The sequence below is a fragment of the Monodon monoceros genome, unplaced genomic scaffold (assembly GCF_005190385.1).
Source record: "Monodon monoceros isolate NGI ecotype Baffin Bay Population unplaced genomic scaffold, NGI_Narwhal_1 Super_Scaffold_5, whole genome shotgun sequence".
Lineage (NCBI taxonomy): Eukaryota > Metazoa > Chordata > Mammalia > Artiodactyla > Monodontidae > Monodon > Monodon monoceros.
The window spans coordinates 20,381,420-20,409,350 of NW_021703782.1; the positions used below are offsets into that span (position 1 = coordinate 20,381,420).

Genomic DNA, 27,931 nt, shown 5'->3' on the forward strand with positions numbered 1-27,931 from the left:
TAAAAGCAGTGTTAGCCCCAGATTGTTACAGGAGCCTATTAAATTAGAATGTATTAATCTGCAGTGTGTGGTTGGCTGTTCATCATGGCCCGATTTCATCTGCCTTATAAATGAGGTTTTTAATTTAGTAGCTGGACACTGAAAGAGAGCCTTACGCGTTTAGTAGTAATTATAGCTGGTAATGTGAACAACTAAAACAAAAGAATCTGGTGCACTTTCAATGAAATTATTTTAACTCATCGAATTCGCTGAGAATTCCAGTCTTGACCATCTATTCCAGGAGCACGCAGTAGGTGGCACCTAAAAGCTCTTTGGAGGCGAGCAGACGCCATTTAAGCAGGAGCATCTGCCGCTGCAGCAGCTGGCACAGCTGAGAAGTCCGAGATTGAAGGGGGAAGAAGGAGGGGGAGCTGGAGGACTGTGGGGCGGCTGTGACCACCCCGGGCCCGCCCGGGCTGGGCGGCGCAGGTGCGCGGGGGCGCGGGGCGCACGGGCGGGCGAGCAGCTGACAGCATCGTCACGGCGGCGCGAGGGAGCGCGCGCCCCGCCTGCCTGCGGGAGGAGCCCTCATCCTCACAGCCTGCGCTGCCCTGTCCTATGCGAGGCGAGCTCGGAAGAAGCCCTGAGCAGAGTTGTGTTCATCCTCAGGTAACCGATTTCTCTTCCTTTGCTGTGGCTTCGCTGCTTCTTCACTGGGGCACCGACGGCTTTGGCATCCTTGTTTGCCAGCCCCTGAGAAGGGACGCTATCTGGGGGGGCGAGTCAGCAATATAAGGGGAAAAAGCTGCATTTCTGTATCCTTGTCAGGGAGGGTGAGCATGTTGGCACACTTTTCTAAAACATGTCCTTAAAAATAAATCTGCACCTTACACATTATTTGGGGTTCCTTCCAAAGCAGGAATTCGTGTTTTAGAAAATGCTACAGTGCAGGTGTTTCTATTAATGTGGAAGTTGATTTAATGGATTTAGGAAAGTCCTGAAAAGATGTGGTCCAAAGTGAGTGAAATGCGAGGCACGTTAGGGGCTGCTGTTTTGTTTCCGCGTGTTTTCCTACTAGACCGGAGCCCTTCGCGGGCTTGGCTGAGACTTGGCTAAATATTTTAATTCTCCTTTTAAAGAATGTGTTTCATGACGTTACAAGTGTTTTTTTCCTGTTTCGTTGTTGTAAGAACAGAAGATGGGAAAGGCGCCGCATCCCATCTTTAGTTGTAAGATTGTGGTTCCCATTAAGATGACAATGACTGCTGACAGCTCCCGGGGTCGCCTGCAAAGCATTGCTGGCTTCTCACCATGTGGGAACCTGCCTGAGTCTTCCGTCCTGAAAAATGCTGTTTTCCTCCTTTAAAACTCCTATTCACGTTCTATGGGGGTTTGGGAGACTTAAAACTAGAAGCTCTGTGAATCATGTTACATTCATTGAATGGTGAAATACACCGTTGTGGTGGAATTGTTTCTTCCCACTGTGCAGTGACACAGCTTGCCTTCCTTAGGAATTTATTCTACATATTTGCCCACGTTGTTTTTTGAATGACCCCCTAACATGTGAGAAGCCAGTCTTAGCATAGGGGACCTTTTTTGCTTTGAACTAAAAACTTAAAAAATATATATATATTCTTTTTAAGGAAGATTTTCTAGGTAACAGTAAAAGGCTGGAGAATTTTACATTCCAAATCAGTCCAAATGCACTTCTTTTCCAGTGGCATTTGGATTCGAAGAGGTGGAGTGGGAGGGAGAGAAAAGAGGAGGATAAAATTAGAATAAATTTAACAAATTTGTGGGGGAATACTATTTTTTTGGTTGTTGCCTGAAATTGCAAATTGTCAAGAATTCTATCTCTGGAAATGCAGGAGATCCTATGGGCTGAGGTAAATGAAAATCCATAGTTCATTTTATAGAAACAGAAGACACAAAGCAGGGAAGCATTTTCATCCCATTTAACACATGGCATTTAATTTGGTAATAGGGACCATGGTGCCTGGTGAACACAGGAAGGAAGGGGAGAGAGAGGTGATTGTCTCCACCATCGCACAGTATTGCTGCTCAGTTATCTCTGCAAGATGGCAAATATATGTGCACGGTTATTGCAGAAACCTCCAGAATCTTTTCTTGTTACATCTTTAATAGAGTTGTTCCAAAGAAGAGACTCAGAAAACACCTGAATTGAATTCCAAGTTGTAGAAGTCCCTTTGAAGCTTGTGTCTAGCAAGCTAGCATTCTCAGCAATCAGCAGTGCCATCTCACCATGAGAACAGAGAAGACTTTATTCATTTTATGCTGTGCATCTCCTAGAAACCACACCAGACTTTATTAGAAATGTATTATTTCAGGAGTAAATACTGTCTCTAATCTAATACCTGCATATCTTATTGAAAAACTAAAACCTTTGAAAAATAACAGGGTTCTTTTTTTCAAAAGAGTGTAGCTGTGATAATAAACATACGTTCATTTTTCTAATTTTATGGCCATAGTTGATATATATTAGTATATTGGAAAATAACATTAATTTAGGCAAAATCATTATTTTCCCCCAAGATAAAGGAAGTCAATTTTTGCAGTAGAGAATTTCTTTGTTACAAAGAGGAACATTTGCCTGTCTGGGTGAGGAGGCTGCCTGCCAGCTGTTTTAAGTTAAAATGGGCTCAGTGCTGACCTGTAACATTCAGTTCAGATGACCATGGTGCCCCATTCCCGCTTATATGGTGAATTGAGTCTATCTGTCTGTCTTGTCTGTCTATCATCTGTTTATCATCCAGATATTAATCATTTATTTATGTACTTGGTATGGATGTTTATAATGGACAGATGTCTTTTTAAAGGCAGAGCTGATTTCTAGGACAATGGTTTTGGTTCTGATTTTTCTAGGAAAATAGCTGCTCTTAAAAGGGGAGGTGGTGATTGTCATGTTGTCACAATTGCTAACATTCTTTTACAAGTAAAATTGACACATGCATGCACATTTAAGGATTAATGTAAAAATTATTTGATTTCAAATTATGTTTTAGTTTTTATTTTTATTATGTGGCTTGCAAGTCTGTCTTCCTTGACCAGGTAAGTACTTTTTAAAGTACTCGGAACAAATGCCGTCTCATCCTCTCCTCCTTTGCTCTTGTCACTAGCAAATTCAGGAAAGGAAGATTGCTGTAGCTCTCTCCTTAGTGCAGTTTTTTCCCATAAATCAGTACCATCCAATAGAAATAAAGTGTTTGAGCCACATGCATAATTTAACGTGTCTTAGTAGTCACAATAGAAAAGTAAATATAAACAGGTGAAATTAATTTTAATAATATACTTTCTTTAACCCAGTATATAAAAAAATGACCATTTAAAGTTGTAGTCAATACAAAATACTAATATTTTACATTTTTTGTGTTAAGTGTTACACTTACAGAGCATCTCAATTCCGATTAGCCATGTTTCCAGAGGTCAATAGCCCATGTTGCTAGAGGCTGTTATATTGGCCAGCACAACTATAGAACGTTAACCTTTTGACAAAACAATTTAAAAGCTGAAATATTAAATTAAACTGGTTACACACTATCAAAAATAAATATATAAATGATCTCAAATTGCTATAAGACCTGTGTCCTACCCTGCCCTGCGATTAAGTAGTTGTGCAGTCTTGAACCTATTTTTACTACTTTATCAGTAAAACAAGAGGATTGGGTCAAATACTACCCCTGGTTTTATAAAAAATAACCAGTAGATGTGAATTCAACCTGCAGGCAGCCTAGAGATCTACTGTAGCAGAAAAAAAGGGAGCGGACTTAGTGGTGAGCATTTCCATTTTGCACCAAGTTTGCTTTGGTCCAGTCCCTGAGGTCCCATGCCTCATTGGAGATCATTCAATTTTCATATTTAAATTACTTTACTGGGCAAGTGGCAGCAAACCTACTGTAAAATCAATAGATAACTAGTGAGCTAGTATTTAGATCTTTTAATATTATCCTTCACTAGCATGCATATCTTTGTTCGTATCTATCTATTTCAACACCATTAAACAAAGTTTGGTGAAAGGTAATGCTTTATAATTGACTGATCCATGAGTACTGACTTCCTGAAACACAGAAATGAATACCTTAATGAAAAGATGTCAGTTTCTTCACCCAGTCTCTGGATAGCTTGTGTGATCAATGAGTGCTGGGTACCATTTCCATTGCATGGCTTTCCGCCCTGGAAATCATAACAGGACCTTTAAAGAGAGCTTTTTTTCTGTATGAAAGGAGTTTATGCACTGTTTTTCTAAAACTAATTAATGTCTGGAAAGTGATGTTTTTCTGAGGAAATAAGAGAACAGAGGAACACTCCATTAGGCCTCCCTGTAGTAATTTGTGTCTTTCTCTGTGTGTCTCTGTCTGTCTCTCTGTGTCTTTCTCTCTCCCTCATCCCTCTTCCCCCCACACCCCTTAACTTCTGAAGCTGGGCTCCAGAAGAGTACAGATATTCATCAGCATTTAGACAGAGAAGGCTTTGCAGGGGTAACTTATGTCCTCTTTACACTCAGAGGTGTTTTATTGGAGCACCTCTGTGACTTCTGACTTTGGAGTTTATCTTCAGATGATGCTGAGCAAAGAGGAAAAATGATCAGTATCCAGGACTCTGCATCCAGAGCAAAGTCAGGAGTTCTCTCAGGTCTCTGTTACATTAAAAATCCAGCTCAAAGGCATTTTCCTTTTGGTACTTGAACTTATCTCCCCAACACCACCACCCAGCTGCCACCCCCTCCCCCCTCCACTTACATATACACCCATAAGAGCAACGGGTTATATCAATGCCTTCTTGAAATAGTCCCCTGAGATTTAAAGAAAAGTGTTTGTGGAATAGTCCCCTACACTTAAAGAAGAATTGTGCTTCTCTTTTGAGGTCCCTTTGGGCTGCATTGTGTTCTTGACCACAGAGTAGTGGGAGGGCATCGCAAAATGGAAAACTGACCTTACTGTTTTTGTGAGGTGTATGTAAGTGTACATCTATGTAAGGTCTATGTAAGCTCTATGCAAGGAAAAAAGAGCCTGGAAATGTTGAATGATAGAAATGACTGGGTGACCTAGATTTTGAAAAGAATCTAAATTTTCCAGGATATCATGACAACCACATGTTTATATATTTTTGATTATTCCAAGTAGATTTACAGATGGCACCCTGGGCACCTCTTCTTTGTTCTGCCCTTCTTTTAAATGTTAATTTAAATTCCTCTAAATATACCATCCATTTCAAGATGCAGAAATAAATCAGATTGTTGGAGCAACTATTTAAACATAAAGAATGAAAATGTAGATATAGAGAATGTTTAATGATCTCAGAGTAGGGAAGAATTTTCTAAGGATGATACCAAACTGGGATTCTAAAGAGGAAAAGCTTGTTAAATTTGGCTTCTCAGAAATTTAAAATTTCTGTCCAGGAAAAAGAAACAATATCGAAGGACAAATGGCAGCTGGGAATAAACATTTTCAACTTATTTAAGATGAGGTCTAATTTCCTTAATACAGTAGGTCTCAGATTTTGAGCAGTCAAATCACCTGATGGGGTGGTTAAACCTGAGATTGCTGGGTTCAACCCAAGAGACTCTGATTCAGTGGGGCAATGGCAGTTGGAGCATGGTCCCGGGTGAGGGGGACAATGCTGGTCTGCTGAACACAGCTTGAGAATGACCGCCTTGAAATAGGACAGATACGATCATTGCAAACTAATAGGAAACTGAGCAGAGCACAGGATCATGCAGGTCTCAAAGATACAAATTACTTTTAACACATGCAGAAATGCTCAGTCTCACACAAATTAAATAAATGCAATTTAAACAGTCATGAGAAACAGCCTTCTTGTTACATTGGGGAGGATCCAAGAATTGATAATCCAGGCCCACGGGGCTATGCCAGGTGCGGGGAACTAGCACTGTCACACACCATTAGGGGCAAATTGGTGGTAATTTTGGAGAGCAACTGGCAATCTCTACCAAATTTAAAATGCACATACACTTTAATCCAGTAGTTCCATTTATAGGAAGTTAGTCTACATGTAGACTCAAAACGTGATGAGATAATTATATGTTTGTTGAGCAAAGAAAGTAGTCAGTGAGAAACTGGTTGATAAATGATGGACCATCTCAGGAGTTCTATGCAGCTGGTAAAAAGCACAATATGGATCCGTATGTACTAATATGGATCTGCATGAACACTGGGTACCACACTTGCATTTGTGTGTGCGTGCTTCTGTCACTAATGAGCTGTCAGTTGATATCTATCCCTCTTTGCCTAGATACCATTTTGTTAACACCTGATACCACTAAACTCGTAACACATACTAAATGTTTCAGTACAAACCCTCCTTTCCCATTTGATTTGTGCTCTTGACTATTTCTGGTGATTGAAACAGAGATCATGTTGTATAAGATGCCTCTGTGAGTTAATGTGAAAAAACGAGCCTGATCAAGTTAATGCATTGGAAATGGATATGACATATATATATATATATATATATATATATATATATATATATATAATCTCATTTCCAAACATGACATATTGGGTTTTTTTTTACACTGATTATTATTTTATACTATTTTCATTCTTATATGGACATTCTGAGAATTTTCTCTCTGTCCTTTAGGACAATTCCAGGTTCCATTGAAGCTGTTCTGTTTGCATTATGGAAACACAAGCCAGGTTTGGGGCCCAGGGATCTTGGTCTACAACCCTGAGATGACCAGTGTGACCCAAACCTTAATTGCAGGGCTTGTACTAATTAGGAACTGTGAGTCTTTAACTCAGCATTGAAAGGCATGTGAGTCATAAACATTTTTGTATCATCTCATTGCCTTTTCCTAAGGCCTGTGAAGACCAGCAAAATCGGAATTCCTACTCTGACTACAGTCTCATGTGGCCTGGCCCTTCACTGGTCAGCCTTATCAGGACACTTTTGCCCCTGGCATTGGGACTATGCTAAAATACTGATTCAAATATCCATGACGTAAGTATAACCCATGTTTTCCTACAAGCGGGTGTTATATTAGCCACCTGGTATCATTGCTCAGAGTTCAGCTTTTGATGTGGACCTTTTATAAGGCATCTCTAACCTTTCTGATGAATCAGAAAACATCACAGTCATCCATTATTCCCTGCCTAACATCATTGTTACATTTTTTAAAATAAATACGAGATGTTCTGAAAATTGCTTGGCAATATTACATGTTAGTGTAAAAAATCTTCCTCCAACATTTCATAATCCAGAGCTCCTTGTTCAGTTGTTTCTAATTTGGATTGGCCTGAAAGTCTTATTGGGTTTGCTAAACCTGAGTTGAATGCAGGTTCTGCCACTTACTAGCTGTGCATCAGTGCACTGTTACTTTAACCACCTAAGTTCTCACTTCCCTTACCTGTGAAATGGGGCCGCTGATACCCAAATCAGAGACGTTTTAAAGATCAAGCTTGTCTGGGACCTCTCAACACTGGCTAGATGGTCAGGACTCCTGGGCTGTGTTGGTGGTTGCTATTACAACCTGGCATGAAGCCCATTGTCTCATAGTTGCACTTTACTTCTGGATGGAATTCTGGCCTTTAGTTTTAGCTTTTCCTAATTTACCTAGTATGTACACTCTCCAATTCATCTAAAAATATTAACTTTTTTCTTTACATCTTTGTCTTTAAGCCAGACCTACAGGACTCCCTATTTTGTATCTGGTTAAATCCATGTTCCCTCCTTCACGAGCATTCTTTTCCTCTGGTCTTTGACTGAGCTCATCTCCCCTCAGGCAGTCCTGACTCTGTAACTGAACTCACAGTTTTGAGTATGCAAGAATATCCCTGCTTGATAGTTTTGTCATTCTGGTCTTGAGCTATTTATCTATGTAATGACTTCAGGGGTACTGGCCTTGAAGCCTGCTAAGGACTAGTGGTGCTAAGGGCTGCTGGTTCTACGGCCTGTGTTATGCTGTCTGTCATTGGATTCTAGACACATCAGGAGCTATAGCCTTTTACAGCGAATTTTGCTGACCTGCCTAGTAACCAGAGAACAGACACAAGTATGTATTCACTGATTAATGGTTCCCAATTCCCGACTGTATGCCCTTGCCTTTTCTCATTCCATCAGCTTTGGAACTCCTGGATATTCTACACTCACCAAGGGCATTGCCCTCTGGTTTAGTCTTCTCACTCACCTTATGTTCAAATGTCATCCAAGTGACTTCAGTATTTTCCCTCCACCCCTCTTAAGCTCCACACCCACAGTCACAGGGGATCTCATCAGTGCTGGAGGCTCTCCCACTTCCAGAGAGAATCTTCTCTCTGACCACAGCAATCTGATTCTGCAGCATCCTTGCTCAACTTCTCCTTGAGCCTCTCCCAGAACTTACACTTTATCTTGCTAATATATTGTTACCTTCCCATTAACATTTAAACATGTTCATGTCTCTATATTTAATCAAAACTGGGTACCACTCAGCCACCAATTCACAACCAGTCTCAGGAAATATTTCCAAGCTGCCTGTATCAATGTCTGCATTCTCATGATCACTCCTCAACCTATGGCAATCTAGCTTCCGCCCAGGGTGCTTTCGGAGCATCTCTTGCTAGTGTCACCAGTGACCTTCATTGCTTCTCAACCAGCAGGTGCTTTTGTGTTCTCACTGTACTTTACGTCTTCCTACCAGTTTACATGGTCAAGCCCTCCTCTTTTTTGAAGTCCTCCCTTTCATTGGCTTCCACAAAATGCCCTTCAGTGCAGTTGCTTTTGTTTCTACTATTTGTTCACTCCTTCTCTTAATTCTTTGCAGATCCACTGCCTTTTCAAACAGTACAGTTTGGAGTCTCCTGAGGCTGTCTCTAAGTCCTGTTGTTTTTTTCTCTGTTCCTACAAGCCATGTGATCCATAGACTTGGCATCAATCCCTACCTCAGCACAGATGACTCCCACCTGTGTATTCCAACCCCCCCCCCCCTCCGATGCTAGAGTTGCCCTGAATGCATTTCCACTTGCCCACTTGATGTGAGCCCTTCACTGTCCCAAAGACACTTGGTGCTCTGTCTGCTGAAAACCAAGCTCATGATTTTCCCCTAAAACCTGGCCTTTGATCTTATCCCAGCTCTCCAGTTCCACCAGTTGGAATCCTTAGGAGTTTTCCTTGACACTTCATTCTCTCTTACTCCACGTCTTAACTCTTTCCTCCACCAACCATCACTCATTGCTGTTGATGTCACTTTAACTGTTTTCTGTCTTTCCTGCTAGTTTAAACTGTCTGTTTTGGGCCCTTTTTATTTTATTTTATTTTATTCATCCACTTTAAAAAATTTTTATTGGAGTATAGTTGATTTACAATGTTGTGTTAGTTTCAGGTGTACAGCAAAGTGAATCAGTTATACGGATACATATATCCACTCTTTTTTTTTTTTTAGATTCTTTTCCCATATAGGCCATTACAGAGTACTGAGTAGATTTCCCTGTGCTATACAGCAGGTTCTTATTAATTATCTATTTAATGTATAGTAGTGTGTGTATGTCAATCCCAATGGGCCCAATTTATTATAATAGACTTCTTGTCCTCTTTATATGGTAAAGCCAGACCCCTTCAATGGCTGTGGGTTGCCCCCTGAAAGCCCATATGATCTTGGCCATGCCTCCCTTCTACTAGCTTCACCTCATATCACTTTCCTCTTGCTGACAGTGATGTTCATGCCACCCTCCTTAGAATGTTTGGAGGGCTCTGTCTCCACAGGGCCCTCACATGGTCTTTGTCCAGCTTTGTTAATACACTCCTGTAGCAGAGGGCCGTGGACGAGACCTCTCCAGTGGCAGAACTGCCCTGCCATTGATATAGTGGTATGGTCCACACTAGTCCTCTGTCATTGTAGCCTGGAAGCCACGTCTGAGATCCTGTCCAGCCCACCACCAAAGCAGGGGTAACTACTGCAGGTGCATGCCAGGTAGAGATGAAGCCCAAGGTCTCTGCTCACGTTGCTCTCGCCTGAGGCACATTGCTTGGCCTGGCCTTCCCAGTTTGTTCATTAGAAGTAAAGTGCAGATTCATTCACGCACTGAACGTATTCTTATTGTGCACTTTTTATGGGCCAGGCAGTGTTCAAGCACTGGGGAGACAGCAGTGAATGAAACAGATAAAACCCCTCATGGAGCGTATAATGTAGTGGAAATAAACACAGTTTTAAAAAGGCAAATTGCAAAGTGTGTCAGAAAGGGATATGTGCTATGGAAAAAAATAAAGCAGGAAGAGGCTAAAGACTGCCAGGGTTGAGGCTAGAACTGTAAATTCAGATGAGGCGGTCAGGGAAGTTCTCACTGAGAAAGTGACATGTGAACATAGGTGTGTGGGAGGTAATGGGGGAAGAGTGCTCCAGGTAGAGGGAACAGCCAGTGCAAAGGCCCTGAGGCAGGAGCATGGCAGGCATGTCCAAGTAGCAATGAGGAGACAAATGTGGCTGGAATGAAGTGAGCTGGGGAGGCAAAATAGTAGGAAGTGAGAATACGGGTGGGGGCAGAACCCTTCACCTGTTACTCTCAGGGAGACAGGGCAGCCAGTGGGTTTTAATCACAGGAACGATGTAATCTGGTGTCTGAGTGGGGAGCTGATTGAAGTGGCTCAAGGCCTGAAGCAATAACCACTTAGGAGGCTGCGGCAGTGATCCAAGTAAGAGGTGACGGTTGCTTCGAGAGTGTGAGGGCAGTGGGGAAGATGATTTGTGGCTAAGTCTGGGCATGTTTTGAAGATACTGCTGACACACTTTGCTGATGGGATGGACATGACGTACAAGAGAACAAGAGGGGTTCAGGAGGGCTCCAAGGGTTTTGGCCTGGACAGCTGGAGAGAGAATGTGGGTACCGATTGAGATGAAGAAAATTGTAAGCAGTTTAGGGTGATATAGGGGTTTCAGTTCTGCACATATTATATTTGGGATGTCCCCAAGGCAACAAAGTAGAGATGTTTGGGAGGGAGAGAGACATATGACTCTGCAGTTTAAGAGAGAAGCCTGCCCATGGGTATGCAGTTGGACATTGTTGGCATGTGGATGACAGCTAAAGACGTGAAACCCAATGACACCGATGAGAGGGTGATCATAGTGGGGAGTGGGGGGAGGTAGCAAGGATGGAGGTGTGAGGTAGTCTTACTGGCTTGTTAAATAGGAGTGATGACACTGACCCACCTCCCCTGCCACCACCCTCACCCCGGCTGGACCTCCTGACTATCTCCTGCCCCTCAGAGTCCTCAAGGAAGTCTTGGCACAGTGTGAGTCAGACCTATCACTTCTCTGCCCAAAACCCTCCATGGCCTCCTGTCCTTCTCACAGTAAAAGCTGCCTCTACACCACCCCCCATCCCCTGCCCATTACCTTGCTGGTCTCATCTACCTTCCTCCCTCCCTCCATTCTAGAATCCTCCCTGTTCCTAGAACATGTCACGCTAGCATCTGTGTTTACACCTGCTGTTCTTTCCCCTCCCAGGTATTCAGAATTCATACCATCACTGATCTCAAATCTTTGCTCTAATAGCAGCTTGCCAGGGAGCCCTTCTCTGGCTTCTGGCCATCTCTGATGGCCACTGTATCTCCTCAAAATGTAACTGAAAGATACTGCGTTGATGTATTTTGATCAAATGCACTCACACCCATGGAAACCTTTCATTCGAAAGACTTTTAAGATGATAAAATGATGATTTTCAAGTTTTTAATTGTGCAGATAAGAGAGCTTTTAAGGGAAACATTTGCATTGCTTTCGGTAAAATCATGTATAAAAATGCCTCCACCATTACATCTCTTTTCAAAATGCTCTCTCCATAGGACAGTTGTTTTTCCAAAGCAGGTACTGATCCCTCCCTTATGTTTTGTAATGTCATCTTTCTATTACAGGGATGGAGAAGGGTGCTTATTTTTGGAAAATACCTGCTGTGTGGCATACTACTAACAGCCACCTGCCACCCAGAAAATGGTTATGAATGTAGAACAATTGCTTTTTATGTAATAGAAAAACACGACTTGCCTTTTAGTTCTGCAACACTTATATTTTCTTTGCGGCAAGATGACTAGTGAACCATCATGTAGTAGAAAATATTTTCATGGTGGTTCCTCATCTTCTTATAAAGTATTGTAAGGAATCTACTACATCGTAAAGGTCTTATTTCTATATATTAAAAAATAAAATATCCAAATGCATGATATCCAGAAGCTCCTGCCTACTTTTGGCTTCAGCTTCTTTGCTGCAAGAACTGACTGATGAACAATGCAATAAATTCATTTACCTCTGGTTCTGTCTATATAATGTCACCACAGATCCTCGTGTAATTTTTTATTTCACTTGACATTGCCAACCTATGAGTGGTTACTCTTACGTAGATTTTTCAAAACTTGATTTTGTTACTTTAAAGAGTTCATTGATCTTTTCTGGTACAATTTTCCTTGGTCAGCTCACAAAAATGTATTTCAACAGCAGATAATCAACATGCGCTAAAGTGTTTCTGATGTGTCCGGCTTGGATTGGATAAAATAATGTGCTGGTGGGTGAATTCCATGGGGTCCCTGCCTTAATGGCACTGATATTGGAGGGAGAGGGAGAGAGAAAACACAAATAAATAAATACCAAGAGAGAAAAATCAAATAAATAGATACCGAGAGAAGAATAAGTATCTTATTATTGAAAGAGAATCATTCCAACAAATAATAGATGTGCTAAAGTGTGTTTGAAATATTTCTGCTTTGCTCTGTTTAGTAAATATCTCCCCTGTGAAACTTCTAATATTGGTTCTTTACACCTTCAGCATTGTTTTCTAATTATCTTCATACAGGACTCTGAGAAAGGCATGCATTTTAGTTTGTCATCATGCATTTTGGTATATTATTTTATATATTTTATTATGGCAGAAAAATAACTTTTTCCATTGACTTGTGGCATTTTGCCTTTCAATATTAATAAGAAGAAGATTCTAAGCATTTAAAAAAATCAAGTTTAGGGCTTCCCTGGTGGCGCAGTTCGTGAGAGTCCGCCTGCCAATGCAGGGGACACGGGTTCGTGCCCCGGTCCGGGAAGATCCCACATGCTGCGGAGCAGCTGGGCCCGTGAGCCATGGCCGCTGGGCCTGTGCATCCGGAGCCTGTGCTCCTCAACGGGAGAGGCCACAGCAGTGAGAGGCCCACGTACCGCAAAAAAAAAAAAAAATCAAGTTTAGTTAAATTTTGTAACGTACCGGATTAAGTATAATGTGTTAAACTTTGTTAAAAAAAGTGTAGAGATTTGTTCTACAGTGGTGCAACCCAATAGATAAACAATGTGAGCCACATATGTAATTGTGTATTTTCTAGTAATCACATCTAAAAAAATACACAACTGAAGTTAACTTAAATCATATGTTTTATTTTACCCAATATATATGAAATATCATTTCAACCTGTAATCCATATCAAACTTATGAATGAAATATTTAACATTCTTTTTTATACTAAGTGTTCAAAATCCAGTGCGGGACATCTCAATTCAGTCTAGCTGAGTTTCAAGTGGCTACAGTACTGGACAATGCAGTCCTGTGGGCTTAGTTTTAAACATAGTGGCTAAGAGTGATGTGTCACAGTACCATTGATCAGTATAAAATTAGGGCCTGGAAGTAGGTGCAAAATTTAATTGGTCTTCTCAAGAAATTAGACTTTTTTAGCCTGGTGGGATTGGATTAGATCCTTATTGCTATTACTGTGTAATGTGGATGACACAGGAGAAGGACTGTCTGCTCTGCCAGTGCTGCTCATTGTGCTCACGTTATGAGCGTGGTTTTTAATTCATAGTTTTGTTTTTGCTAAAAATATTTCATTTACGGCCATGTATTTTTATCGTAGTAAAATATACATACATAAAATTTATCATTTCAATTGTACGATTCAGGGGCATCGAGTACATTCACATTGTCGTACCACCATCCATCTCCAGAACTTTTCATCTTGCAAAACTGAAACTCTGCACCCATTAAACAATTAATCCCCATTCTCCCCTCCCCCCAGCCCCTGGTAAACCACCATTCTACTTTCAGTCTCTATGACCTTGACTATTCTAGGGGTATTTCATGTAAGTGGAATCATATGTTATTTGTTCTTCTGTGACTGGCTTATTTCACTTGGCATAATGTTCTCATGGTTCATCCATGTCGTAGCATGTGCCAGAATTTTCTTCCCTTTTAGGCTGAATAATATTCATTTGTGTGTATATACTATATTTTGTTTATTCATCTGTTGATGGACGTTTAGGTTGCTTTGGCTGTTGTGAATAATGCTTCCAGGAGCATGGGTATGTAAATATCTCTTCACTTGTTTCAGTTGTATATCTATATAGCAATTATATATCTGTTTTAACTATTTTGAGTATATACCCACAAGAGGATTGCTGGATCATATGGTAATTCTTTGTTGAAGTTTTCCCACAGTGGATGCACTGGTTTAGATTCCTAGTCGAATTGCACAAGGATTCTAATTTCTCCACATCTTCCCTAACATTGTTATTTTCTGTTTGTGTTTTGTTTTGATTTTTGATAGTAGCCATTCTGGTGGGTGTGAGGTGATATCTAATTGTGGTTTTGATCTGCTTTTCCCTGATACCTAGTGATGCTAAGCATCTTTTCATGTGCTTATTGGCCATTTGTATATTTTCTTTGGAGAATATTCAAGTTCTTTATCCATTTTTTAATTGGTTTTTCTTTTTACTATTCAGTTGTAAGTGTTCTCTATATATTCTAGATATGAGATTCTTATCAGGTATATGATACACTTTCTCCCATTATGCAGGTTCTCTTTTAACTTTCCTGACACTGTCCTTTGTTGCACAAAAGTTTCTAATTTTGATCAAGTCCAATTTATCAATTCATAACAAATCGCAAGGGCCGCCAAATAGCCAAAACAATCTTAAAAAAGAACAAAGCTCAGGCTTCATACTTACAGATTTCAAAACTTATTATAAAGATACTGTAGACAAAATTGTGTGGTACTGGCATAGGAATAGACATAGAGACCAATGGAATAAATTTAAGAGTCCAGGAATAAGCCTAATTTACATTTACGGTTAATTGAGTTTTGATAAGGGGATCAAGACCATTCAATGGGGAAAGAATTGTCTCTTTAACAAATAGTGCTGGAACACTGGATGTTCACAGGTAAATGAATGAAGTTGGATCCCCTCACACCATATTCAAAAATTAACTCAAAATGGATCAATGGCCTAAATATAAAAACTAAAACCATAAAACTCTTAGAAGAAAATGTAGAGGTACATCTTCATGATGGCAATGGATTCTTAGATATAATGCCAAAAGCATGAGTAACAAACTAGTTCATGATTGCGTGAAGGAATCTTTTTTATCCACTTGCCAAGTTTGTAAACTTTCATTTGGCTAAAACTAGAAATCTACCTAACCAAGTACACGTATAGAATCATGTTCCAATAGGTTGACAGTGAAGGAAGGGCCCCAGGCTGCACACAGCAGCACCTTAAGCCATCACCCCTGGCTTTGAACAATTTCTTCTCCTTGCTGGCAGAGTTTGCATCCTCCAGTTGTCTTCATCTTTTGGTGTTTATTTCCCCCCATGGTTATCATGCTGCATTGGGCATTCAGGGTCAAACTCGGTAACTGATCCTTTGACTAGGACAATACTCTTTTTAATCCACATAGTTTACCTTTTTACTTCTCTTACCCACATAGAAAAGAAATAAGCAGAAAATGGCCCAAACATAGGCTCTTGGCAGTCTGAAAAATGTCACTAAGTGCATTTAATTTGGCTGTTTGGGCTTCTTGGCCGTCATATTTTCCCCAAGTGGAATAGTTTTAGACAAACATCAGTGAACTGTATTTCTGTGCCTAAGCTGTGGGCGTATTTGCCTCTCAGTAATGAAACTCTTAAAGAAAAATTTATTCTACCCCCTTCCATTCCAAGAAATGTTACAAGTTCTCTATTTCATTGTTGCAGATATTAGGAGTCTTGTGATGAGTGCCTAAGGATTCCCCCCATGTGTGGGATGGGGGCTCCATTATCTGGGTGCAGATGTGTCACCTGCTTAGCACCTGCACTAATATTGCTAGGGTGGGTGTCTCCATAACACTATGAAACAAGATTCCTGAAACAAGGATTCTGCTCCTCTGGAGAAGGATGAGCCATGGATATTTAACTCTTCTTTATGATCAGGCAGGCATTTCTCACTAATAAATCTCTCATTTTTTATGTTCAGCTAAGAAGGTACGTGAAATGGATCCTTAATTAAATTAAGATTCTAAAAATATGTCAAAGTACACTCTCTTACCTAGAGAATGTAAGTTCTGTTAAAAATTGTTAATTTCTTTTTGTTATACTTATTTATGCTGTAGTATCAGCAGTAGTCCTTATTTTTACTTAAATGACCCATTTGCCTTTTATTAGTAGTAGTTTTAAATGTAGGCTCTCAAGTACCAACTTTAAGTATGGAATTTGCTTAAAGGTAATAAAGTTTAAATGTTGTAATGAAGACAAATCTACTTGAGGAGAAAGCATTGTGGAAAACCAAGGCAAAAACTGAGCAGTTATAGCCTGTATAAACTTCAGGAAATGAAGGTGCCCTTTATCTCAGACTGTTGATGGGACTTTTTGGCAGGATAGTATACTAGATTGTCCGGCTTTCCCAAAGGCTGACAGCTGAATTCTTGTAATCTATGATTTTTCTCTGGTTTCAACTGTTTGTTTTTTTTTTCCTGCATTTGTCATTGATTTTTTAAAATTGAAGTATATAGCTGATTTACAATGTTGTGCCAATCTCTGCTGTACAGCAAAGTGACTCAGTTATACACATATATTCTTTTTTTTACTATTCTTTTCCATTATGATTTATCCCAGGAGATTGGATATAAGACCCTGTGCTATACAGTAGCACCTTGTTGTTTCAATTATTTGTTTTTTGAAGCAGGCTTAATTCAGGGTATAATGCAGATAAAGATGGTGGTTTTACCTGAGCTGCTGCTGCTTCTTTGTTCTTCTTTTTTTATTTTTAATCTCATGCACGTGAATTTAATGTGTCTTCCAAAGGATACTTGAATAGGCAACTTTTGTGACTCAGGAAATCAAGGTCCATTTTCCCTACAATCCTAGGTGGGCCTAGGATAAGCCTCTGATAATTCTGCACCCAATTACAATGTGGAGGAGGTTTCCCCACACATCCAACGATTCTTCAGACACCAGCTGGATGTCCTTCCATTTGACTGAATTCTGACACTATCACCCAGATATAGCATCAGCCTCCAAAGGTTGAGGGCTCACCTACAAGACTGTTCCCTGCTTCAGATGCCACTTGCCAAGTCCAGGTTGTTACCAACTAGCTGTAAATCAGAGGTTCCTGCTAGCCCCTCCTTAAGTTTGATTAATCTCCTAAAGTGGCTCACAGAACTCAGGAAAACATTTTACTGACTAGATTACTGGTTTATGATAAAAGGATACAACTCAGGAACAGCCAGATGAAAGAGGTGTATAGGGAAGGTATGGGGAAAGGGCACAGAGCTTCCATGCCCTCTCTAGGTGCACCATTCTCCCCATGGCTTCATGTGTTCACCAACCTGGAAGCTCCCCTAATCCTGTCCTTTTGAGTTTTTGTGGAGGCTTCATTACACAGGTATGATTGATTAAATCATTGGCCATTGGCTACTGATTCAACCTCCAAGCTCTCTCCTCCCCTTCTCCTCCCAGGAGGTGGGAGGTGGGGCTGAAAGTTGGTTAGTTATCCTGGCAACCAAACCCTAGTCTTTAAGTACTTTCCCAAAGTCACCTTATTAACCTCAACCCAGGTGATGGAAAGGGGCTTGTTATGAATAACAAAACACTCATATTACACCTTTATGGTTCTGAAGTGTTTTTAGGAGCTAAGGACAAGAGGCCAAATATTTTAACAAAAGATGCTCCCACTGCTCTTACCACTCATGAAATTCGAAGAGGTTTGGGAGCTGTGAGCCAGGAACCATAGACAAAGACCAAATATATATATGAGAAATACATTTTGGTCGTCTGAATGACCAAATATATACTTCTTATAAATCGAAATATTGCATCTCTAACCTGATTTTCAGTATTTAAAATGTCTCATTTTGAATCTTTATTATAAGACACATATTTTTATATTTTATGATATTTTGGGATGGATAGTTTACTGCCTTTCCTTGATACTTTCCTTCATTTGTCTGTTTATGTATATGCTTTTTAGAAGTGTAAGGGACTGTAGAGACAGTTTAGTCCAAACAAGTTCAAGAAAAGGAAAGTAGCAGGGTATATGTAAAGTCATTCCAGACAACCTTCCTATATAGGGACTAGGCTGTTGGTGAACAGATCTGCGCATCAAGAGAACGCACTCTAGCTGCCTTTCCCAGCCAATATGATTCTTCTTTAAATCAGTGGGCTACAAGAGACCAACAGACATATGGTGAAGCCAACCATATGAAAGAGAAGGAACACAGTGAAAAAATGGAACTAGAGGTATCTCAGATAAGAATAGCAGCAACAAATCTCAATTAGCATTCTTATTGAAATTCTGCATCGTATCACCTTTCCTGAGATAACAAAGTGCTTCTCTAAAAAAGAAAAATATCAGAGTACAAGAAAGTTTATTGACAACATAAGGAAAAGATTTTGAGAAATCAAGAACAGGTATACTTGGTCCATCCTGTAATACAAGTTTCAGAAAGAGGAAAAAGATATAGGGATTGGGATGATGTAATTTTAAAAAGAAAAAGAAAAATTTCCCAAGCTGCAGAAAGGGTTATGTTTTTAACCATCTACTTCACCCCCCTGCCCCCACAAAAAACCCACCATAGTTAAAAAGCAGTTCTAGATATACCCTAGTGAAATGTCATGACTCCCAGAATAAAGAGAATATCCTAACCCTGCCAAAGAGAAGGGAAAAATACAACTTTGCTACAAAGGAACGAATATCGTACTGGCTTTGGATTTCATGTCAGTAACCATGGATGATAAAATTAAATAATTTTTAAAATCTGAAGAAAAAAGAATTTGACCTTAGTTTGACTGCAGAATTCTATCAATCAAGTGAGGGCATGAGCTCAGAAATTTTAACATCATCTAAAAGAAGTTATCAGTAATGTTTATACCAAAGCGTAAAATGAGTCCAAGGAAGGTGATAAATTGAAATACAAAAGTTGTATTACTTAAGCAAAAAACAAACAAAAAAGCTAGAAAAAGTAAGACTCCAGTGTTGCTGACACAGAAAATTATGCAATCAGCAAAGTTTAATGGAAATAACCTTTCCCTCTCAGTGGGTCCAGTCCTGTCTACTTCTGCAATGAAAAATCTTTACAAAGTCTTTTTAATGCTGTTTATTGATAGGGTTTAGAAACAACCTGTAGAAGAACCACAGAAGACAATTTAAATTTTGAAACTAATTGCAAATATTATATCTGGAAAACACAAATACTGGTATGTACTTTAAAAACAGAGTATACCTAACAAAATTAGGCAATGGAGGAAGGTAATAGTGCTAATTTCATAGAGAGAGATGTTCCAAAGTCAGTAAGTCAAGACATTAAGATCTATTATTCAAGCAATGAGTGCATTATTTAAAATTTAACCGTGAACACCAGGAAACAACTGAGTTTCCATTCTTTTTAACAGTGGATATCTCTGGAAAGAGAGACTAGGGCTGCCGAAGGAAGGGGTCTGGGTGTGGATAAAAGAGTATTTTACAATTTTGTTTATTCTTTTTTTAACCAAGCACATGCATTATATCATTATTTTTAAATTTATTTGTTTTTAAAGTTTTTAAGCTGAACAGCAGGGTTGGTCTGGGAAGGTTTAATTGGGACTTCCTCTGCCATCACCTACCCTTCCTTCTCTCCCTGAAGACCAACCTTCTGTGTGTGCATCCTGAATCCCAGGGGCTCCTGTTTTTTTCCACATTTGCTCCATCAGATATCCATCAGCAGACCCATACAGATACTCTTTCCCACCCGTCTTACCCTTACCTTAACCTTTGCCAATTGTCCCTTCTCCTTTCCTTAATCTCCAAATTTCCTTAAAGAGAAATCTACACTTCTTGTCTTTGTAGCCGTCTCATCTCGTCACTCTCATACCCAATGCAGAATGACTTGTACTCCCCAACACCACTTAACTGAAACTTTGCCAATCTTCCTTTACTTCTGTGCGGCTGAGCCACACTGACTCCATTTTCTCAGCTCCATCTTAGTTCTGCAATCCTACCCCTTCTCTTCTCTGCATGACTGAGCTTTTGCCTAACTCACAAAGAATACATCCAAGCCAGATAAATTTCCTGTCAACTTCTACCCTTGCCTTCATCTGATATGAAAACTGGAAGAGTGCCTTTGCTGGCACAGATGTTCATGAGACCCCCGCTGGGGAGGAAAAATTCCCGGTTCCTGACAGGTACAGACATGCTTCTCATTTGGTAGTCAGATTCTATATTTCACTTTGGCCCCTTTAAATTCCCCTGTACCCCTCTCAGCAGGGTGGAGTGCAGCTGTGAATGCTTCTGGATTGCTGTCTGCCTGATCCAACCTGTATGTAAATTCACTTCAATAAACTTCATAATTCTACTTTATGGAGTTGCCTGCTTCATTTTTCAGTCTCGAAGTTCCTTCTCAGTTTGGGGAATGTTATTCAATATCCCTATCTTTGAACAACTTCCTAGTCTCCAAAATCAAAGCCTTACTTTCTAGGTCTATCATACTTGAACTCTAACAATAGTATTCCTTTAACTGGGGTCTGAGAATGAATCCTATTAGATTTCCCAGTTTTTAAAAAAAATTGTGATTTTATTTCCATGATAATTTTAAAAGAATAAAATCATTCAGAATAATCTGTATAACCACCTTATAACAGTGTAGTGTTAACACCTTTGTAACCACCACCCATGTGAAAATATGCACATTTCTAGCACCCAGCAGGCTGCCTAGCACATCTTAACTGTCAGATTCAACCAGGTTGTTGCATGTATTATTCTTTGTATTGTTCTTTGTGTTGCTTTTTCTTTTTTCTTTTTTCTTTTTTTTTTTGCTTTTTCTTATGGTATGAATAAGTTAATTCAGTGTATTTCTTTTTATAGTATGAATATTCCATTCTTTGCTTATCATTTCTACTGTGAAGATGTGTGTTTTTTCCATCATCTGGCTATTAGGAATAAAGCCAAGCCTGTTAACGTTTAGCACATTATTTCTCTCACCGAATCAGTTTCAGAATCAGTAGACAATGTTATCACATACAGTGGAATGCTGCCCTATACAATGTCTTTTTTAAAACTACAGCTTTATTGAGATATAATTCACCCAATTAACGTATACGCTTTAGTAGATTTTGGTATATTCACAGGGTCATGCAGTCATTACCACAGTCAGTTTTAGAATGTTTCATCACTCAAAAGGAAACTCTGTCCAGTCACTTCCCATTTCTCCCCAATGCCCATGTCACCCCAACCCTAGGCGATCACAAATATCCTTTCTCTGTCTATAAATCTGCAATTCTGCATGTCTCATATGAATGGAATCATACAATATGTGTGGTCTTTTGTTACTGGCTTCTTTCATTTAGCATCATATTTTCAAGGCTCAACCATGCTGTAGCATGTATCAGTACTTCATATCTATTTATTCTTGAATAATAGTTCATTGTATGGATCTACCACATTTTACTTATCCCTTCATTAGTTGGTGAACATTTGGGTTTTTTCCACTTTTTGGCTATTATGAATAATGTTGCTATGAATATTCACATACAATTTTTTGTGTGGCTATGTTTTCATTTCCCATGGGTATAGAATTATGGAAAACACTGGGCCTTATGGTAATTCTGTTTAAGCTTTTGAGGAAGTGATAGAATGTTTTCCAAAGCAGCTATACCACTTTACATTGAAACCAGCAATGCACAGGGGTTCCAATTTCTCTACAACATTGCTAACATTTGTTATTTTCTGTTTTTTTTAATTTGTGATTTTGTTAAAGTCTTCCAAGTGGCAGTGAAGTGGTATTTCATTGTGGTTTGATTTGCATTTCCCTAATAATTAGTAACAGTAATGTTGAGTATCTTTTCAAGTGCTTATTGTCCATTGGTATAGCTTCTTTAGAGAAATGTCTATTCAAGTGCTTTGTTCATTTTTAGTTTTTGGGTTTTCCTTGCTGTTATTGAATGACAGGAGTTTATTATATGTTCTGGAATTAATCACTTGTCAGATATATGATTTGTAGAAATTTTCTCCCTTTCTCTGGGTTGCCTATTACTTTCTTGAAATCAAATTTACCTATTTTTAATCTTGTTCATGCTTTTGATATCACATCTAAGAAACCATTGCCAAATCAAAGATCACAAATTTATGCCTATATTTTCTTTTAAGAGTTTTATAGTTTTTGGTCTTACATTTAGGTCTTTGATCCATTTTGAGTTAATTTTTGTATATGGTATAAGGGAGGGATCCAATTTCATTCCTTTTTATGTGAATATCAGTTGTCCAGCATCATTTGTTGAAAAGACTATTCTTTCTCTATTGAATTTTCTGACATCCTTCTCAAAAATAAGTTGACTGTAAAAGTCAGAGTTTATTTCTCGACTCTGAAGTTTTTCATTCATATATTTGTCTATCCTGTGCCAATATCACACTGTCTTGATTATTGTAGCTTTGTAGTGAGTTTGAAATCATGAAGTATGTGTTCTCCAACTTTGTTCTTTTTTTCTTTCAGTCAACATTGGTTTGACTATTCTGGGTCTCGAATTTTCCTGTGAATATTGGGATCAGCTTGTCAATTTCTGTAAAGTAGTCAGTTGGGATTTTCTTAGGGATTGCATTGAATGTGTAGGTGATTCAGGGACTATTGCTATCTTAACAAAATTAAGTCCTCTGATACATAAACATGGGTGTCTTTCCACTAATGTAGGTCTTCAATTTCTTTCAACAATATTTTGTAACTTTCAGAGTATACATTTTGTATTTCTTTTTAAGGTTATTCCTAAGTATCTTATTCTTTTTCATGATATTGTAAATGGAATTAGTTTCTTAATTTTAGATTGTTCATTTCAAGTGTGTAGAAATACAATTAATTTTTAAATGGGTATTATATTCTGAAAACTTGTTGAACTATTTTATTAGTTCTAATAGTTTTTAGTGGAGTCCCTAGGATATTCTATCTACAAAGTCATGCCACCTGCAATATAGTTTTGTTTCATTCTTTTCCAATCTGGATGGTTTTATTTCATTTTCTTGCCTAATTCTCCTGGTTAAAACCTCCAGTAAAATGTTGAATAGAAGCTGTAAGAGTGGAAACTCTTTTTCCTGATCCTAGGGAGAAAGCATTCAATCTTTTACCATTAAGTATTGTGTTAGTTTGGTATTTTTCATTATATGCCCATTATCTGGTTGAGGAAGTTCCCTTTCATTGCTGGCTTAAGTATTTTTGTTTTAACATAATGGAGTGCTGAATTTTGTCAACTTTTTGTATCTACTGAGGTATCATGGTTTTTGTCTTTTATTGATATGGTGTGTTACGTTATATACATGTTTTATATATATATATGTATATATATGAAACCAACTTTGCATTGCTGGCATAAATTCTACTTGGTTATGATGTATAATCTTTCTGTATATTGATGGATTCAATTTGCTAGTATTTTGTTGATTTTTATATCTATATTCATAAGAGAAACGGGTCTGTAGTTTTCTCATGACATCTTTGTCTGGTATTGGTATCAGGGTAATATTGGATTCAGAAAGATTAAGAAGTGTTTCCTCCTATTAAGTTTTTTGGAAGACTGTGAAGAATTGGTATTAATTCTTCTTTAAATGTTTGCTGGAGTTCACAGGTGAAGCCATCTGGACCTGGGCATTTTCTTTTTAGATAGTTTTTTGATTACTATCCAATTAAAGTTCTATTCATATTTTTGATTTCTTCTTGTGTCTACTTGAGTAGTTTCCATCTGTTTCATCTGAGGAATCTAACTTGTTGGCTTACATTTGGTCATGCCCTTGTAATCTTCATTTCTGCAAGATCAGTAATGTTTCCTCTTTCATTCCTGATTTTAATAATTTGAGTCTTTTCACTGTTTTGTTTGTTCAGTCTAGTGCAAAAATTAATTTTGTTGATATTTTCAAAAAAACAGATTTTGGTTCTATTAATTTTTTCTGTTGGTTTTCTATTCTTTATTACTTTCCACTGTAATCTAATCTTTCATTTTTCTTCCTTTGGGTTCAGTTTGTTCTTTTTTTAAAAAAATTGTAACCATTTAAAACATCAAAGTATAGTTAATGTACAATGTTGTGTTAGTTTCAGGTGTCCAGCAAAGAGAATCAGTTATACATACATAAATATATATGTATGTACGTCTATACATATAGATGCTTCTTCAGTTTTTTGCAAGGTTAGGGATACCAAGTGCGCACAGAACAGCTGAGTATTTAATTGAGCAGATTTGCAGGCAGATGTACATGGTGAACTCAGAAAAAAAATCAGGAGATGAGATGCCACAGTCCTGGGCTTTGATCTGATCTGTAGACATTAGCTGCACATACCCATTTCCTTCCCTGGCTAATTATATTTAATTTTTACTGGTCTCTGAGAATGACTTTGAGCAATGCCTTTTATTACTGTCCCTTGGTTACTCTAAGATTAGAAAAGTGAAAGTCAGCACAATGTTGCCTGGAGAAAATGGGTTCCATGCTTCACATTACCGTATTACGTGTCTACTTTGTTTTAAAAATGTTGGCTGTTTCTTGACTGTCTACTTTTTTGCATGTCATATGTCCTTTCTTACCAAAGAAGGAACGGGATGAAAGATGTTTGATAATCTGTATGTCAGGAAACGGGTGATGTTTGTGATGAAGGGAAACCCCATTCTACTCCATTTTAATGACCATTAATAGTGGTTTATATCACTGTCTTAGTAACACTTGACTTCTTATAATTCTTAAAAATAGAGCACCCATAATCATTTTAAATTTGATTAATAAAAGGACCCTCCAAGCTTCTTAGTTAACTGTCAACTTCTACTGCTAAATGAGAGTCCACACCATGGCCTGAGTAGTGCCCAGGCCCCTGTGACCAGCTCTCTGTCCAGCAACCTGTGGGACAGCTGCTTGTGGGACAGAGATACTGCAGTTTGCATCCCTGCCTCACCTCTCACTGGCTGTGTGAAGTCGGGGACATTACATTTCCCTATTCCTTCTGTGTTTCCTCATTTCACAACAGGGATAATGACACCAGTTCTGCAGGCTGGTGAGGATTTCATGAGTTAATATAAACACTGAGTAAAAATTGCATTCTCCTTGCCTTTAACCCCCTCCTTGTACTTTTAAAAAATTACATATTATGACCAGTGTATTGGGTGTTCACAGTACTTCAGTTTAAATAGTAAAGATCTGCTGTGATTGTGATTGTGTGTGTGTGTGTGTGTGTGTATGTATGTTGGGGCTTGGTTAATTTCCATCTCCCCATTACCTTTCCTGGATTCTGCTTCCCTTGGGCTGACTTGGCATCTTTTCCCTGAGCACAGGGTGATGTGAGAGCAAAGCTGCTCAGAACCATGGTCCAATAAGGAGGAATAGACTGGCTCCAGTTAGCCACTCAGTAGATCAATGGCCCTGTTGAAAACTGGGGATTAGCTATAATTATTGGATTTAGAATTACAGAATTATAAAATGAAATTTGAATTGTTCTTGTGTTGGGAAAGTGAAAGCAAACTGTACCATTTCAATTTTGTTTTAAGCTATCAAGAGAGGGTAAAGCAACCTTTTCCTAGATTTTTCTTTTACTAATTCTCTCAAACAACATCTGGTTCCTTTGCTAGGTGCTTCCTAGTTGATCGTTGGAGCCCTCAAGCAACATGCCAGAGCAGAGCAACGATTACCGGGTGGCCGTGTTTGGCGCAGGTGGTGTTGGCAAGAGCTCTCTGGTCTTGCGGTTTGTGAAAGGTACATTCCGGGAGAGCTACATCCCCACTGTGGAAGACACCTACCGGCAGGTCATCAGCTGTGACAAGAGCATCTGCACCCTGCAGATCACGGACACCACAGGCAGCCACCAGTTCCCTGCCATGCAGCGGCTGTCCATCTCCAAAGGGCATGCCTTCATTCTGGTCTACTCTATCACCAGCCGGCAGTCCTTGGAGGAGCTCAAACCCATCTATGAACAAATCTGTGAGATCAAAGGGGATGTGGAGAGCATCCCCATCATGCTTGTGGGGAACAAGTGTGATGAGAGCCCGAACCGCGAGGTGGAGAGCAGCGAGGCCGAGGTGCTGGCCCGCAAGTGGAAGTGCGCCTTCATGGAGACCTCAGCTAAGCTCAACCACAATGTGAAGGAGCTCTTCCAGGAGCTGCTCAACCTGGAGAAGCGCAGGACCGTGAGCCTCCAGATCGATGGGAAAAAGAGCAAACAGCAGAAGAGGAAAGAAAAGCTCAAGGGCAAGTGCGTGATCATGTGAACTCCCTCCCGTGGGAGCAGCAATTGTGTGTCTCCCTCTCCTCCCCTCCCCCTCCACGTGAAACCCACAGTCGTCAGGGTAGCATGTCAGATGCCCACGTGTTAAATATTGCATTTTGACCGAGATGTGCGCTGTTGTCCTCAGAGGGCATTTTACACTACCACCAATAAGCACCCCCTCTCCAGAATCAGGGAATCTGACAAATGCTTAAAATGAAAACTAACATGCTCAGCATCACAGGGAACCGAATGGGGTGCCAGACATTTCTGGAGGCATCGTTCGCCATCAGGAGGCATGAGGGCTTGTGCCCTCGGAAGCAGCGTGTGCCGATAGGGGGAAATACTATCTGCATACATGTGAGAGCATGTTAACCCAGAGCTGCAAGCACCACCCCAGACCAGGCATCCCCTCTGCTCAGAAGCCAGTGACAACCCTTGGGGAGGGGAGGGGTGGGAAGAGGTGAGAAGACCAGGCCAAAGTTGTTTGGTTCCATGGTTCTTTTACTGAATTAAAAATAACACAGCCTCTCTACCCGCCAGAGGATGTTCACTGTCAGTTCCCAGCTGACCTGTGAGCCTTGCCACTCTGAGGGGAGGTCCTCACCTCACTAAGTCAGGTTATTAGCAGGTATTGTTTTAGCCTTTTAGGGTATTTCTTTTCACATACAATGATGAATTCACTAAGAGTGTGCCGCTCTGTCAGAAATTCTTCAATTTCCATTTAAAATGTTTGCGTAAGGATATTGTGGACAATACTAAAACATTGCAATAACGCTCCTGTGTGTTATGTTGTGAGAGTTTTAGAAATGTGAAGTTTCCTTCCTTTAACCCATGAGGGGTATAACTCTTCCAGCCCTCAGATTTTAAATAAAAGCAATTAAAGTAGCTATTTTTTAGACATTTTTGTCCTCCAACATGATTTTCTTCTTTTCAATAACTCGATCTGTATCCAACTGGGTAAAAGCCAACAAAGGCCATCCGAAGACCAAAAGCCACATCCATTTTCTAACAGACACGGACATGTCTGTGCCATACTTTGCATCTTAATGAAATACGTTGAAACAAAGGTTGTTCACTGTGTTTTTGATGATTATCTATAACGAGTATATTCCTGGGAAATGCATTCAAGTAATAGATTATCGTGCATGTTCCATTAGAAATGTCTTCTGAGAGCTGTTCAATGCAGGGTTCACTCTGGAAATGATTATCTTTTCCTCCTAATGATCTCGTGTGCATCCTCAATCCTTCAAACCAAATTACGGCCACTGCTGGTTCCTGCATGCTAGGTGGAAATGGGTCCGGCAGGCTCTGTCACAGGCCGGGCATAGCCCACTCAGCTTATTCTTCTGCCGTCCTCAAGGCTGCTTTGGCTCTGCTTCCCGAAAATTCCCACTGACAGAGCCTGTAAATTCTCCTGTTTGTTCCAGTCTGCATCCCACTCTGGCCTCCTCTGGAATTTTCCCTTTCAGCACACCTTCTTGTTGCCTGCCTGGCAGGCAGAGAGAGTGATGCCCTCAGGATCATGT

General features: G+C 39.6%; 1 protein-coding gene across 1 annotated transcript; it reads left to right on the forward strand.

Moving 5' to 3' along the window:
* The first annotated feature begins 597 nt into the window (after positions 1–597).
* Positions 598–26,406, forward strand: DIRAS2 (DIRAS family GTPase 2). The gene is made up of 2 exons (XM_029203885.1): positions 598–648; positions 25,771–26,406. The coding sequence occupies exon 2, from the start codon at positions 25,807–25,809 to the stop codon at positions 26,404–26,406; it is 600 nt and encodes a 199-aa protein (XP_029059718.1). The 5' UTR covers positions 598–648; positions 25,771–25,806.
* The last annotated feature ends 1,525 nt before the right edge of the window (positions 26,407–27,931 follow it).

Bases quoted from the DNA above. Each gene is read 5' to 3' on its own strand.
- DIRAS2 (XM_029203885.1), top strand. From the start codon at position 25,807: ATGCCAGAGCAGAGCAACGATTACCGGGTGGCCGTGTTTGGCGCAGGT.